Source organism: Primulina eburnea, chromosome 18 (genome assembly GCF_022965805.1).
Source record: "Primulina eburnea isolate SZY01 chromosome 18, ASM2296580v1, whole genome shotgun sequence".
Classification (NCBI taxonomy): Eukaryota; Viridiplantae; Streptophyta; class Magnoliopsida; order Lamiales; family Gesneriaceae; genus Primulina; species Primulina eburnea.
The window spans coordinates 17,762,178-17,778,614 of record NC_133118.1 but is presented as its reverse complement, the minus strand read 5'-3'; the positions used below and the strand labels follow the sequence as shown (position 1 = coordinate 17,778,614).

The 16,437-nt window shown below is 38.9% G+C and overlaps 1 protein-coding gene across 1 annotated transcript in view; it reads left to right on the top strand.

The window, feature by feature from the left end:
* Nucleotides 1-12,171, top strand: part of LOC140819991 (loganic acid O-methyltransferase-like) — a 29,639-nt gene extending 17,468 nt beyond the window's left edge. The window contains exon 3 of the mRNA XM_073180283.1: nucleotides 11,788-12,171. Coding sequence (XP_073036384.1) covers nucleotides 11,788-12,129 — 342 coding nt within the window. The 3' untranslated portion in view covers nucleotides 12,130-12,171. The remainder of the gene's footprint in view (nucleotides 1-11,787) is intronic.
* The last annotated feature ends 4,266 nt before the right edge of the window (nucleotides 12,172-16,437 follow it).

Sequence of the window (16,437 nt, the reverse complement as noted above, 5' to 3'; positions counted from 1 at the left end):
AACCCTGGTCCAATGCATTGGAAGGCCGTGAAAGATATTCTTAAGTACTTGAGAAGGACTAAGAACTTGTTCATGGTCTATGGGGGTGGAGAATTAAAATTGGAAGGCTATACTGATTCTAGCTTCCAATGTGATGTAGATGATTCGAAATCGACCTCTGGTTTTGTATTCATGCTTAATGGTGCGGCTGTCTCTTGGAAAAGTTCCAAGCAAGACACCGTTGCGGATTCCACCACTGAAGCTGAGTACATTGCTGCATCTGCTGCAGCGAAAGAGGCAGTTTGGATGAGGAATTTTGTCCAAGAGTTGGGCGTTATTCCTAATGGAGTTGATCCAGTCCCGGTGTACTGCGACAACACTGGTGCCGTTGCGCAAGCAAAGGAACCAAGGTCTCATCAGCGATCCAAACATGTACTGAGGAAATTCCACATCATCCGGGAGATTGTGGGAAGGGGAGACATATCAGTCGAAAGAGTCCCCTCTGCAGATAACGTTGCCGATCCACTTACGAAGCCCTTGCCAGGACCATTGTTTGAGAAGCATCGCGAAGCAATGGGATTAAAGTTTATGGGTAGTTGGCTCTAGGGCAAGTGGGAGATTGTTAGAGTAGATGCCCTACAAGTCAACTGTTGACTAGGGATTTTATTGACTCAAGTGTAATAAACAATCTTTATTTTAATATAATTCATTATTTCATGGTTTGTTATTTCTTTATCTGTATACCCATGTTATCAAACATAGATAAAGACCTTGATTATACTTTAATACAAATGAATCGTAATTCGATGTTGAAACTCGTTTGTAAATACTGTATGATCTAAATTCGTTCCTAGTCGATTCAGCCGCCTAAAACATGGATAAAGGTCGCTTGAGCTCGAGACTAGCATCTGTGATGTTGTGTACTGCGTTTCTTAGTAAGGGCATAGAGATGTCCAAACATGCAGATGGGTAGTCATATGATGATTATACCGAACAACCCTCCCTCGGACTTTCCAAGTGGTTCTCATACATCGAGAGGATAAGTCCGTGGTTATGATTGTATACCATTAGTCCTTATGACCCGAGACAACTCTGAGGCTCTATATGCTAGGGCTGTGCTTTGACTCGTTTACCGGCTCCAGGAGAGTCATCAGGTGGCGAGGTTGGGTACAGTCGCGACACATATAGGAGCCAGTGCATTGTAGTCGGGGATTCACCGCTCACCTACGGGTGTGGATATCCTATGTGATCTGATGTAATAATAGTGCATGGAATCTCTGGCCAGAGTATGAGATGTACGTTGGAGAAGGAGTTCTCCAATAGTACACGCGATGCCACTATTATATGTAACACATAGTTATCGAATTAATATGCAACCCTCGATGAACCAATGGTTGCAGATTCGATCGGGATATATGAGATGAAGGGACCGTACTGTACGTTAATCATAATCGACTGGTTCTTGCAGGCACTATCAGTGATACCTAGGGGATCATGGGGCGATGCTACTAGACGCTCCTATCATGATCCGATGGGTGCAATCAGAAATGAGTTCTGACATTCTTGATCAAGGTGTTGATGAATAGAATGGGGCTAACTAGGGTAAGCCCGAATAAGAATAAATGTTATTCTGAATCACAAGGAGTTGTGAACCCACGGCTAGCTGTATTATTGAACCATTGAGGGTCACACAAGTACTTGATTGTTTGTTCCCGTAGAGAGAATAAATTCAAGAAGTTGAATTTATATTATATAGTAAATTCAAGGAGTTGAATTTATGATAAATAAATTTTGAGAGAATAAGTTCAAGTAGTTGAATTTATAAAATGTGATAATTTAATTTATTAAACTCAAATGTTGGGTTTATTAAATATTAAATTTTGGAGGTGATAAAAATTCAAAGAGTTGAATTTATAATTTAAATAATAAATTCAAATGTTGAATTTATACTGTATTTAATTTATTAAGCTCAAAAGTTGAGTTGATTAATTAATAAATTAAATATGGTGGGTATTATGTTTAATGGGCTTGTAGGAGTACAAGTCCAACATAATAAATAATTAAAGTTTTAATGGGCTTTGATTAAATTAATTAAACTAGTTGGACTAGCTCAATTAATTAAATCAAACCCATTAATGTTAATTATGTAATTAGGGTTTAATTAATTATAAATAATACATATAAAGACAAAACCTGTAATGCCCAAGATTTTGTATCATGTTAATCTGAGATTATTGATTATTAGTGGACACGATTATAACCCGGACCAAGAAATAGGAAGAGCCAAGAGGTGGGCCGAAAGTGTCTCGCCCGGGCGGAAGTTTTTGTCCGCTCGAGCGAGACGGAATTCTGAAAGAGGGCCGAGAGTTACTCGCTCGGGCGGAAGTTTGTGCTCGCCCGAGCGAGACTGCTTGAATTGCGAGGGCCGAGAGTTACTCGCCCGGGCGGAAACTTATGTCCGCCCGAGCGAGAGACGTGTTCGGTAAAGGAAAGGGCCACGTCGTGTAATACATGCATGCAATATATATATATACAATCGTTCCTCAGAAGAATAAAGAAAAGGAAACCGAAAACTGAGGGAATTGTTGATTCTTTGCAATTCAAACTTCAACCGTGCAATATCCGCCCGTCCAAATTGTAATCCGACTTCGGTACTGTTATCCTATCGACGTAGGCTACACTTTGACGTAAGTTTTGCCACGTTTTGTCATGCTTTGAAATTATGCTATTGTCAGAATTGAATGGAACTCATATATGTTGTTCTTGACATAGTAGACATCATAGAATCGAAGTCAGATTAAGAAATAGACTGATTATGGAATTGTTATGATTTTCTGATAATAATCAGTTGATACCGGACATATTTGAATTACGGATTGATTATAGATTGTATTGGATATGAGTTATGAATTGTAACTGTTATCTGGTGATTGGGTATTGACGGAGTATGGAGATTGTACCGTTATGCCGTTGATTTTGAATTAAATCAAGAATTAGCAGATTGTTATTGATTCGAGTGGTATATTGACATAAGATTATTCATATTGTCATTACCAGACAAATTGTGAATCCAGGACTTCGACTGAGCAGGAAACCGAGACTGCAACGAAAGGTATAAGTCAATGTGGTATTGGGAGATGGACTTGAGTCGGTTTGGACTTGGGTTTCCCTAAATCACATACTTTACTTTAGTGCATTGATATTTGCATTTATTTGATTAATATACTTGTTCTCTTGATATTTAGACAACAGGTATTAGTCGAACTGTCTTGTGACACACCGTGCCGGATAGTGGTGGTATCGCCACGGCACATTGCACGATGTCACAAGATAGGACGCTAGCGATAGAGCTACAGTCCATGACGGTTAGGTCAGGACACTGGATGTATGGTTATATCGAGTAATGGAATCCATTACGGAATTCGATATAGGAACACCATATTTGGTTATATCGAGTAAAGGGGTTGGAATTCTTCTATTACGGAATTCGATATAGGAATACCGGGGCACTGGTTATATCGAGTAATAGAGATTATGGTTCCCTTCTTTACGGAATTCGATATAGGAATACCACATCCGGAAACCGGGATCCCTAGACTAGGATTGAGTCTAGTCTTAAATGATGTAGCTACGAGTATTGTAGATTCTTGTTTATGTTTCGGAGTATGATACATATTCATGTTACCTGATTACATGCTTTATATTGTTTATATGATTGCATGTTTCATTGATTTATACTGGGGATTATATTCTCACCGGTATATCCGACTGTTGTCTTGTCTGTATGTGTACTTGACAACAGGTGGGACAGGTTCAGGGTCGAGGAGATGAAGAGCTAGATCGTGATTAGAGTGGTGGCACCGGACTTGGACTAGAAGTAGGGTTAAACACTTGACTTTAGTTTAAACCCTAGTTTGAATAAATGTTTGTGATACAGGATTTGTATTTTATATATATACTGATATGTATATATGGTTTGATTTCACTACGTTCCGCATTTTAAAAAAAAAATTTAGACCCTGTTTTAATTGATTAATTAGTCCCAATTATGATTAAGAACTTGATTAGCGTCCGGGTCCCCACAACAGGTGGTATCAGAGCGATAGATCCTTGAGATTGAGATAGGAGCTAGTGAGCGGGGTAGAATGAGATTTTCTTTCCTTGCTTTTGATTGCTAGCATGTTTACTGCTTTAATACATGTTACCTGACTTATCTGCTATTGATATGGTATTGTGTATTATTGGAGTGGATCAGCTGTAAGATGATCCAGGGAGGCTTGAAACAAGGATTATTGTTGGAACTGCTAACCCTTTTGGTTATCAGATATGCCTCCGAGGAGAATGCCAGAACAAGGGAGTACCTCGAATCCTCCCATGGATGTGACACCTACAGCGATGGAGAAATTGCTGAAAAGGTTTCAGTCCTTTCATCCACCGACTTTGAAAGGAACGGAGAACTCTGTGGATTGTGAAAGTTGGTTGGACGACATTGAATCACTGTTTGACTCTTTGGAGTATACGGAGGAAAAGAGGGCGAAATTGATAATACACCAGTTGCATGACGTTGCTAAACACTGGTGGATCACGACAAAAAGGGCATTGGAACAGCGAGGTACGGCCATTACCTGGAATGTGTTCAAATCTGAATTTTATCTACGGTTCTTTCCAGTATCTTATAGGAAAGACAAGGGAGCCGAATTTGCGAACCTGAAACAAGGCCAGTTAAACATTGAGGATTATGTGGCTAAGTTTTCTACGTTGCTCCGATTCGCTCCCCACGTAGCTGAACATGATGAGGCCGTTGCGGACCAGTTCATAAATGGCCTAAATCCTGAGATTTTTACTCTGGTGAATACTGGGCGGCCCAACAACTTCACCGATGCCCTGAATAGAGCCAAGGGAGCCGAGGCAGGCCTGATGAGGCAGAAAGAGGCTTCGTTTGTGCTTCCAGCACCGGGACAACAACCACCTCCTCGATTTGAAGGTGGCAGCAGCAGTAGTACCGGGAAGAAGGATTTCTTGAAGGTTAGAGGAAAGCAATTCAAGAAATCAGGGACTACCTCGTCCAGTTCGAGTGGCTCTAGACAGACCGGTCAGAGCCAGAGCTATGCAGGACCGTACTGTGGTACTTGTGGAGGGAGGCATTCCACAGATCAGTGCCGAGGAGTAGTGGGCAGCTGTCGTATCTGTAGACAGCAGGGACACTTTGCCCGAGTGTGTCCACAGCGAGGTGCCCAGGGATCGCAGGCAGCTGAGTCATCTGGATCAGTGGCTTAGGCAGGTAGACGACCGTCTGCCGTGCATACTTTTCCGCCAGTACCGTCTACTCTGTCACAGCAGAGGCCAGGAGGGGGCCAGACCGCGAGCCAGCCTCCTAGACAGCATGCCCGATTGTTTGCTTTGACTGAGGAGCAGGCACAGGATGCACCTGATGATGTTGTGGCAGGTAACTGTTTTATTTCTGGTTATCCTGCATATGTATTGATTGATACTGGTGCATCGCATACTTTTATTTCTGAGAGGTTTGCATTGAGTCGTGCATTACCAATTGAGTCATTGTCTGCAGTAGTGTCTGTGTCTTCCCCGTTAGGAACAGGTTTGATATCAGTGAAATCTGTGAAACATTGTATACTGCAGTACGATGGACATACGATTGAGCTAGACTGTATTGTGCTTGGTTTATCTGATTTTGATTGCATTATCGGTATCGATATGTTGACCAAGTACCGAGCTACAGTCGATTGTTTCCACAAGATTGTTCGATTCAGACCTGAGAGGGCTGAGGAGTGGAAATTTTATGGTAAGGGTTCTCGAGCTCGAATTCCTTTGATATCTGCAATGAATATGACACGATTATTGTAGAAAGGAGCGGATGGATTCCTGGTATATTCAGTTGATTTACTGAAGAAGAGTCCATCATTGGCGGATTTGCCAGTGGTGTGTGAGTTTGCTGATGTCTTTCCAGATGAGATTCCTGGATTGCCTCCGATTCGAGAGATAGTCTTCAGCATTGAGTTGATGCCAGGAACAGTTCCGATTTCGAGAGCTCCTTACAGGATGGCACCAATCGAGTTGAAAGAGTTGAAAGAACAATTGGAGGATTTACTGGCCAAGGGATATATCAGACCGAGTGTATCTCCTTGGGGTGCTCCAGTACTGTTCGTGAGAAAGAAGGACGGGTCGATGAGACTTTGTATCGACTATAGGCAACTGAACAAGGCAACGGTAAAGAATAAATATCCATTGCCTCGTATTGATGATCTGTTTGATCAGTTGCAGGGTTCATCTGTGTATTCCAAGATCGACTTGAGATCTGGGTACCATCAACTGAGAGTCAGGGATTCTAATATCTCAAAGACAGCATTTAGAACCAGGTATGGACACTATGAATTTATTGTCATGCCTTTTGGTTTGACGAATGCACCGGCGGTATTTATGGGGTTGATGAACCGCGTCTTTCAGAAATACTTAGATGATTTTGTGATCATATTCATTGATGATATATTGATTTATTCAAAGAATATGATTGAACATGCTAATCATCTGAGGACTGTATTGAGAATTCTGAGGGCAGAGAAACTGTATGCTAAACTGTCGAAATGCGAGTTTTGGCTGAAACAGGTGATATTTCTGGGTCATATTATATCCGGAGATGGTATTGCAGTTGATCCCAGTAAGGTTGAAGCCGTGATTAGTTGGCCGAGACCTACATCTGTGCCAGAAATTCGCAGTTTTATGGGTTTGGCAGGATATTATCGCCGATTTATTAAAGATTTTTCGAGTATTGCCAAACCGATTACGCAGTTAACCCAAAAGAATGCTCCATTTAATTGGTCTGAGGAATGTGAGACCAGTTTTCTGGAGTTAAAGAAAAGATTAACCAGTGCACCTGTGTTGACGATTCCTTCAGGTACTGGTGATTTTGTGGTTTATTGTGATGCATCTCATAGAGGACTGGGATGTATACTGATGCAGCGGGGGCATGTGATTGCTTATGCCTCGAGACAGCTGAAACCCCATGAATCTCGATATCCAATTCATGATCTTGAATTGGCAGCCATAGTCTTTGCACTGAAAATATGGCGACATTATCTATATGGTGAGAAATTTGAGATTTATTCTGATCATAAAAGCTTGAAATATCTGTTTTCGCAATCAGAGTTGAATATGAGACAGCGGAGATGGCTAGATTTATTGAAAGACTTTGATTGTGAAATCAAATATTATCCCGGGAAGTCCAATGCAGCAGCTGATGCACTGAGTCGAAAGGTATGTGCACTATCCTTATCGACGATAGGTGTCTCGAATTTGATAGAAGACTGCTGTATGTCTGGATTAGCTTTTGAAATAGATTATCAGCCTCTAAGATTATATGCAATTCGAGCTGAACCAGAGCTACTTTTGAAAATTAAAGAAGCTCAGAAAGTTGATCAGAATGTACAGAATTCGATTGCGATGGTCAGAACTGGACATCAATCGGAATACCAGGTTCGAAATGGTGTTTTGTATGTGAATAATCGTATTGTTGTGCCAAATGCTTCAGATTTGAGACAGCGAATATTGACAGAAGCGCACAACAGTCGTTTTAGCATTCATCCTGGTGGCAGGAAAATGTATAATGATTTAAAGACACAGTATTGGTGGAAACAAATGAAATCTGATGTGACGGAATTTGTAGCCAAGTGTCTGAATTGCCAACAGGTGAAAGCTGAGAGGAAGAAACCAGGAGGATTGTTACAGAGTTTGTCCATTCCTGAATGGAAATGGGATCACATTTCCATGGATTTTGTGACACAGTTGCCGAGATCCTCCCGAGGTTGTGATGCGATTTGGGTCGTGATTGATCGATTGACCAAATCTGCATGTTTCATTCCATACAAAATGACCTATAGATATGATCAGATGGCCGAGATCTATGTCAAAGAAGTGGTTAGATTGCACGGAGTGCCAAAGTCGATTGTTTCAGACCGTGATCCTCGGTTTACTTCGCACTTCTGGCAGAGTTTGCAGCAAGCTCTTGGTACGAAGTTACATCTGAGTACCGCATATCATCCACAGACCGATGGACAGTCAGAGCGGACGATCCAGACATTGGAAGATATGCTGAGAGCTGTAGTGCTGGATTTTAGCGCTAATTGGCAAGATGCATTGCCACTTTGTGAATTTTCGTACAACAACAGCTATCAGATGAGTATTGAGATGGCTCCATTCGAAGCGTTGTACGGAAAGAAATGCAGATCCCCATTATATTGGGATGATATCTCTGAAGTTCCTGAGACTGGACCGGATATGATCAGAGATATGACTGAGAAAGTGAAGCTAATTCAGAAAAAAATGAAGGCAGCTCAGGACAGACAAGCCAAATATGCCAACCTTCGACGACGACCGTTGGTATTTGAGGCAGGAGACCGAGTATTCCTGAAAATTTCGCCTTTCAGAGGAGTTGTCAGATTTGGCAAGAAAGGAAAACTGTCTCCAAGATATGTAGGTCCTTATGAGATCCTTGAGAAAATAGGAGATCGTGCCTATCGACTTGCCTTACCGCCTTCATTATCTGGAATACATGATGTCTTTCATGTATCAATGCTGCGGAAATATCTCCCTGATGATTCACACGTGATTCAACCAGACGAGGCAGAACTGGATGAAAATCTGAGTTATGTCGAGAAGCCGATCCGGATTATCGATCGTAAAGAAAAACAGCTCAGAACGAAAATGATTCCATTGGTGAAAGTTCAATGGACTCGTCATGGTGTTGAAGAAGCCACGTGGGAGACTGAATCTGATATGAGACAGGAATTCCCAGCATTATTTCACTGATGTAATTTCGTATACAGTTTTGTATATACTCCTTATTAATACGATTGACAGTTTGTGATTTCGAGGACGAAATCGTATCTTAGGGGGGGAGAAATGTAATGCCCAAGATTTTGTATCATGTTAATCTGAGATTATTGATTATTAGTGGACACGATTATAACCCGGACCAAGAAATAGGAAGAGCCAAGAGGTGGGCCGAAAGTGTCTCGCCCGGGCGGAAGTTTTTGTCCGCTCGAGCGAGACGGAATTCTGAAAGAGGGCCGAGAGTTACTCGCTCGGGCGGAAGTTTGTGCTCGCCCGAGCGAGACTGCTTGAATTGCGAGGGCCGAGAGTTACTCGCCCGGGCGGAAACTTATGTCCGCCCGAGCGAGAGACGTGTTCGGTAAAGGAAAGGGCCACGTCGTGTAATACATGCATGCAATATATATATATATACAATCGTTCCTCAGAAGAATAAAGAAAAGGAAACCGAAAACTGAGGGAATTGTTGATTCTTTGCAATTCAAACTTCAACCGTGCAATATCCGCCCGTCCAAATTGTAATCCGACTTCGGTACTGTTATCCTATCGACGTAGGCTACACTTTGACGTAAGTTTTGCCACGTTTTGTCATGCTTTGAAATTATGCTATTGTCAGAATTCAATGGAACTCATATATGTGGTTCTTGACATAGTAGACATCATAGAATCGAAGTCAGATTAAGAAATAGACTGATTATGGAATTGTTATGATTTTCTGATAATAATCAGTTGATACCGGACAGATTTGAATTATGGATTGATTATAGATTGTATTGGATATGAGTTATGGATTGTAACTGTTATCTGGTGATTGGGTATTGACGGAGCATGGAGATTGTACCGTTATGCCGTTGATTTTGAATTAAATCAAGAATTAGCAGATTGTTATTGATTCGAGTGGTATATTGACATAAGATTATTCATATTGTCATTACCAGACAAATTGTGAATCCAGGACTTCGACTGAGCAGGAAACCGAGACTGCAACGAAAGGTATAAGTCAATGTGGTATTGGGAGATGGACTTGAGTCGGTTTGGACTTGGGTTTCCCTAAATCACATACTTTACTTTAGTGCATTGATATTTGCATTTATTTGATTAATATACTTGTTCTCTTGATATTTAGACAACAGGTATTAGTCGAACTGTCTTGTGACACACCGTGCCGGATAGTGGTGGTATCGCCACGGCACATTGCACGATGTCACAAGATAGGACGCTAGCGATAGAGCTACAGTCCATGACGGTTAGGTCAGGACACTGGATGTATGGTTATATCGAGTAATGGAATCCATTACGGAATTCGATATAGGAACACCATATTTGGTTATATCGAGTAAAGGGGTTGGAATTCTTCTATTACGGAATTCGATATAGGAATACCGGGGCACTGGTTATATCGAGTAATAGAGATTATGGTTCCCTTCTTTACGGAATTCGATATAGGAATACCACATCCGGAAACCGGGATCCCTAGACTAGGATTGAGTCTAGTCTTAAATGATGTAGCTACGAGTATTGTAGATTCTTGTTTATGTTTCGGAGTATGATACATATTCATGTTACCTGATTACATGCTTTATATTGTTTATATGATTGCATGTTTCATTGATTTATACTGGGGATTATATTCTCACCGGTATATCCGGCTGTTGTCTTGTCTGTATGTGTACTTGACAACAGGTGGGACAGGTTCAGGGTCGAGGAGATGAAGAGCTAGATCGTGATTAGAGTGGTGGCACCGGACTTGGACTAGAAGTAGGGTTAAACACTTGACTTTAGTTTAAACCCTAGTTTGAATAAATGTTTGTGATACAGGATTTGTATTTTATATATATACTGATATGTATATATGGTTTGATTTCACTACGTTCCGCATTTTAAAAAAAAAAATTAGACACTGTTTTAATTGATTAATTAGTCCCAATTATGATTAAGAAATTGATTAGCGTACGGGTCCCCACAAAACCCTAGCCCCACTATCTCAAAACCTCACGTGAGCCTCCATTCCAAAAGTGAAAAATTCGGCCACCTTGATTTATGGTTAGGGTTTGAGCCGTCTCTCAATTTTTCTCTCCTACGTAAAATCTCTTCTACTTTTCTAGTGCAAATTAGAAGAGGATCAAGCAATCTAGTCGTGGACTTGATAGGAGGATCAAACAAGGAGATTATTGAAGAAAGTTCGTAGGGAATCATCAAGAGCCGGATCTGTAATACCGGATCGGTTGGTGTCCACGTGATTAATTCACAAAAGTATAATTTCTAACATCCTATGCATGTTTAATTTGTTAAATCATACGAACGTCCAAAGCAATATTATTTTGTTTTTCAAAATAAAATAAAAATTTTAAATCTTCCGCTGCGTTTGGGCGTGTAGAAAACCGGATCCAACAATAAAGTATTACGAAACCATTAAAAGTTAATTTATATTAAAATAAATATTGTTTATTTCACTTGAGTCAATAAATTCCCTAGCCAACCGTTGGCTTGCAGGGCATCTACTCTAACAATGATAACACCTATGCACCAACTGTTTTAATTACAAAAATAAACTGTTTGTCAGCCAAATTAGAGTTAAATGCATGGATGCTCATATATATATATTACAAGAAAAACTTATTATCACGACTACCAGACATTCAATATTTTTATAAATATCTCACGCTATCGACTTACGTTTGCAATTTAGTTATGGGTTAATTACATAAACTATCCATGTGAAATAACGTGATTGGTGACACTCAACTTGACTATTAATCCCTTTTGTTTCTTTTGAGCGCACATAACCCTGAAAACACAAACAGTCGAGGACGTATATATTATGAGTCTTCGAGATTTGAAAAAAACCAAGAGTTAATAGATACTTTTTTTTAAATTGTATATTTTTAGTAGTCTCGTGATTTCACGGGTGGTAACTTTGGTATTAACCTTAGTTAGGACATCATTTAATTTATTTTTTCTTTACAGGGACTGATAAAACAAGATGAAGTGGACTCATTCAACATCCCTCACGTATATCCTTCAGTCAAACAAATGTCGAAAATCGTTGATAAAAATGGGTGTTTCAGCGTTGGGAAAATGGAGCTAAGGAACACCAGAACAGAACTCGAAGCATCTTTGGACCGTGAGGGTGCGATAATACACCTTCGAGCTGCGATGGAAGGAACTTTTCTCAAACATTTTGGAAGGAAAACATCTGAAGAACTCTTTAAAAGGACCATTCAGCAGAAATCAGAGCTTTATGACATGCTGGATAAATCAGGAAGTGAGATTGGTGCTCAGATATTCGCAGTTCTGGTGCGAAAATGACTACCGTTCGATTCAATAAGTACTTTAACAAAAGAGAAGACAACTCTTAATGCTACATTTTATGCTTCTGAATTAATAAGAATTTTCTCTTCTTTTTATTGATCACATGTCAAACAAACACGTAATTAAAAATCAGTTTATTTTATATGTATTTTAAAAAAAAGAAATAATCAGTTTATTATGTAATAAATAAAGTAAGACCAAGTGTAGCCGGAGATTTCAAATTGAATGCAATGGATAACACGTTTTCTGAAACTCGATGATTTTTTTCTTATCTTGTGTAACCATGTCGGTCGATATGTTTTAAGTTTTTATGGTCGGTGTTGAGATTGGTTGGGAGTGAAAAAATGTTTAGAACGAGGTTGAATAAACACTCAACAATTTTCACAACTTTTTCGAATAATGAATCAGTTAATTAGTGATAAACTGAATTCAAGAATCTTGTTGTCAGTGTCAATCAGTTAACTTATAAAATGCGGAAATAACTCAAGGACAGATATAATAAGACTGATAAGGAAAAACACAAGATTTGTGGATGTTCGGAAATTTTAAACACTCCTATGTCACACCTTCTATCTCGAAGATAGGATATTCACTAAAACATCTTGATATATACAAAGATTTATACAAACTCACTTCAGTTTGAACTTAACATTGCCAAGACTAAAACTCTTAGTATCAATACAATTTATCAGTACTCAACTGATGTGTAACTTCTTAGCATAACTGATCTCTACAAGATCGAATAATACAACACTGGGTGTTTGTGTTTTAAGCTCAAAGTATAGCCTGAAAGCTATGTGTAAAGTCCCGAAAATTTTAAGGTCCGCGTGAACCACATTCATGTAATTTATTAAATTTCTTATGTATTTTGAATAAATTGTTTTAACTGCATGAATTAAATATAGTGTGAATGTTTACAAATTTAAAATGCATAAAACTATATCTTTAAAAGTCATTCGAGATGCGATCGAGGAACTGGACCGATGAATAAAAAATGAAAAATGTTTTTATTAAATAGTTGTTTTTAATTATTTAGAATAAGGTTGATGATTTTTGTTATTTTTGAAAATAAAGAGTTTTGAGGTATTTTATTCGCTGGGACGTGATTTTTATCGGTATTCGATTTTCAACAAAAATACCAATTCTAAGAGAAATAAAGTTTAAATGCACTATTTGGCTTATTGGGCCTAGCATAGTTTACTAATGGCCTCAAGCTTTCACCCTAATGATTTTATCATAAATTAAGCCCAAAAACCCCACCCTTTATTTATATAAATTACATGCCCACCTCTCCTCATCACACAAGACTCCTTGCACCAAATACACGGCACACACACATTAATTTTCAAGGATTAGCATCGGCCCTTTCAAGCTTCAAGCAAGGGTCCTCGTTCGTCATCGTTCTTCGCATCGTCGACGAAATTCGTGCGTTAAATACGCAAAAGCATGTCATATTTCTTTCATTTTCTCATCTATCACTCCCTAATATGTATTTGATCATTACTTGCATGGAAAAAAAACTATCTTTTTTTTTTTTATTTTCGTTTTTTTGCAAAACATGAAATGTAAAGCATGGTTTTTGATAAAAAAAAAAATTGTTGTTTACTTATATGAAGGGGCTGCCATGATTAGGGAAGGTTTAATGGTTGTTTATACATGATTTAAAGAGTCCCATGATGCATTTAAATCGATGCAACGAGAAACGAACAAGCTGGAACCAATATGCATGTTTTAGGGCAAGGTGATCGGGTTATGGGTTAAACCATGCATGGCTTAGCTTTGGCTCGACCAGGATTGGCCTAGGGTCATGGTTGGGTCAGGAGAGGAGTCCTAGCCACTCTAGTACTCGAGCACCAGGGCAGGGGAGAAGTCTCAGCAAGCTAGGACTCCACCCGAGAGTGAGCGCGCGGGTTCAGCTGTTGCGCAAGGGAGTTTGTGGCTCGGCCAGGGGCTTAGGGTTGGGCTAGGCTAGGTATCTAGGGTCCTGAGAGGGTGCACAAGGGTCTCGGCTCAGGGCTGGCTCGGTTGTTAGAGTCCTAGGCGAGTTGCAAGAGTCCTAGTGCATGTAGGAGGCTCAGCCGCAGCATGCTTCTGTTAGGGTTGGCTTCGTTTTGGGCTAGTGTCAAGTCCTAGTGGTCCAGAGGGTTCATGAGGGTCCAGGGGAGGTCTGGTCCGAATATGGCTCGAGGTGGTTCGGGTGCGGCTGGTGGAAATCATGAGTTGGCACGAGGGGTTAGTATAGGGTTTGAAAGTTAGGGTTTAATGGCTAAGGGTTTGAAATGTAGTTCAACGGAGTTCGAATCATGGTTCACGAGGGCTAATTAAATATAAAAAGTCAAAGTTTTGAATTTGGGAATTTTAAATTAAAGTTTGAATTAATTCGGGAAATAAACACTAATTGAATTAATAATTAAAGGATAATTAGAAAGCCTAGAATTTAAGCTAAATAAAATTGTGGTAAATTTAATTTAAGCTTAAATAATTATTTGGGATGGTCTAGGGTCAATGAAAGTAAGAAAAAGTCAAATTCAAGGAATTTTACGTCTAGGGGTAAAACAGTCATTTTACACCCAGAAAATATTAAACGTCGTGGCAGTGCTCTGAATGCTGTTTTATATGTTAAAATGTTTATGGATTTTTATGATATAATTTTTACACTAAAAGATATGTTGCATGCTTGGTTTTAAAGAAAAAATTGATATTAATATGCATGATTTTATAAAGTGATGGAAATATGAAATGTTGAAGGATGTGAAGGGATTGTGACTAATACGAAGACGATGATATGTTAATACGTAAGGCCAAGGCTCAGTTGATGGGTGACAGTATCGTTTATGGCCCCGCCTCCCAGTACTATGATTACATGTAGATGGATCCATCGACCTCAATACGAATACTAAAGTCACAATCAGCGATCTGAATTCAACGAAAGTAATATGTATATGTTTATGATGAATATGAATATGTTGATGATGATATGCATATGTTTAAGTTTATCCATGATTAAGAAAATGTTATTTTTAGTAAAAGTATTTTGAGTGTTGCATGTGATATGTATATATATTATTTGTTATCAAGAATATGGCGTGTTTATTCTTTAGACTCATTAGTTGTGATTGATGCATGTGAGTATCTGGAGACCCGGACGCTAACTCATCTTCTTAAATCATCTTTGAGATTAATTGGATCAATTAAATAATTTAGGTCGAATTTTTTTTTAATAGAGTAATTCTTAAACAATTGTACCAACATTACAACAAGTTATGCTCTATTTATTTAATTTACAAGATCAATTGTAATCTCTACGACAAGATCATAAATACAAAAACTGGTTCACAACTAGCTATAACAAACTAGGGTTCATCAACTACATGTCATGTGTTGAAAACCAGCTCTACATCGAAGTCCGAAATCACCACTCTATCTCGATCTCTCATCCTCTTCTCGACCCTGATCATGTCCCACCTGTTGTCATGCACACATACAAACACAACAACAGCCGGATAACTCCAGTGAGAAATATATTCCCAGTATAAACAATGTATACATGCATTTCATATAAACATTTACAAAGATATAAACATTTATCCAATAGCATGTATCACAATCTGTGAAATATAAATCGATATAAAACTGTGAATCAAACTCAATAACTCTTAATTTATGACTCGACTCTTATCTAGGGATCCCGGTTCCCGGACTTTGGTACATTATATCGAATCTCTACAATAGGATTTGATCTACTCCTAAGCACATCGATATAAAGTAAATATCCACTAACTTGGCACCTCTGCCAAAGACTTGACACATCTCCCAAAGACTCTTTCTCAATATCTATCTTCTATTATCTGTTTTTCTATAAATCAATAGAACAAACATATACATTCAAATAATACATACATATTAAAGCAATAACAAATAAGTATGTAGTTTTGGAAACTCAAGTTATCTCTTACTCGAGTTGTATCTCCCGGTTTAACATTGATTTATACCTTTTTTTTCTCGGGGTTTGGCTTCGTTTTGTCTTCGAAGTCTTCAATACCAATCTGAAATGACATTCGAGAAGTACAACATCAATATACAACTCAAATCAATACTGGATATGATCAGCATTCAATATAATTTTGTTTCGACGGCATAACAACACAATCTCGATATATCCAGCAACTCAAATCAATAGATACCAATTTCAATAACTCAGAATCAATCAACCAACACAATTCCAATACCAAATCTGTATATTCTCAGTAAAACATATCTGGAAAATGATAACAATTTCATACGATATCCGTTCTTCGATCCGAT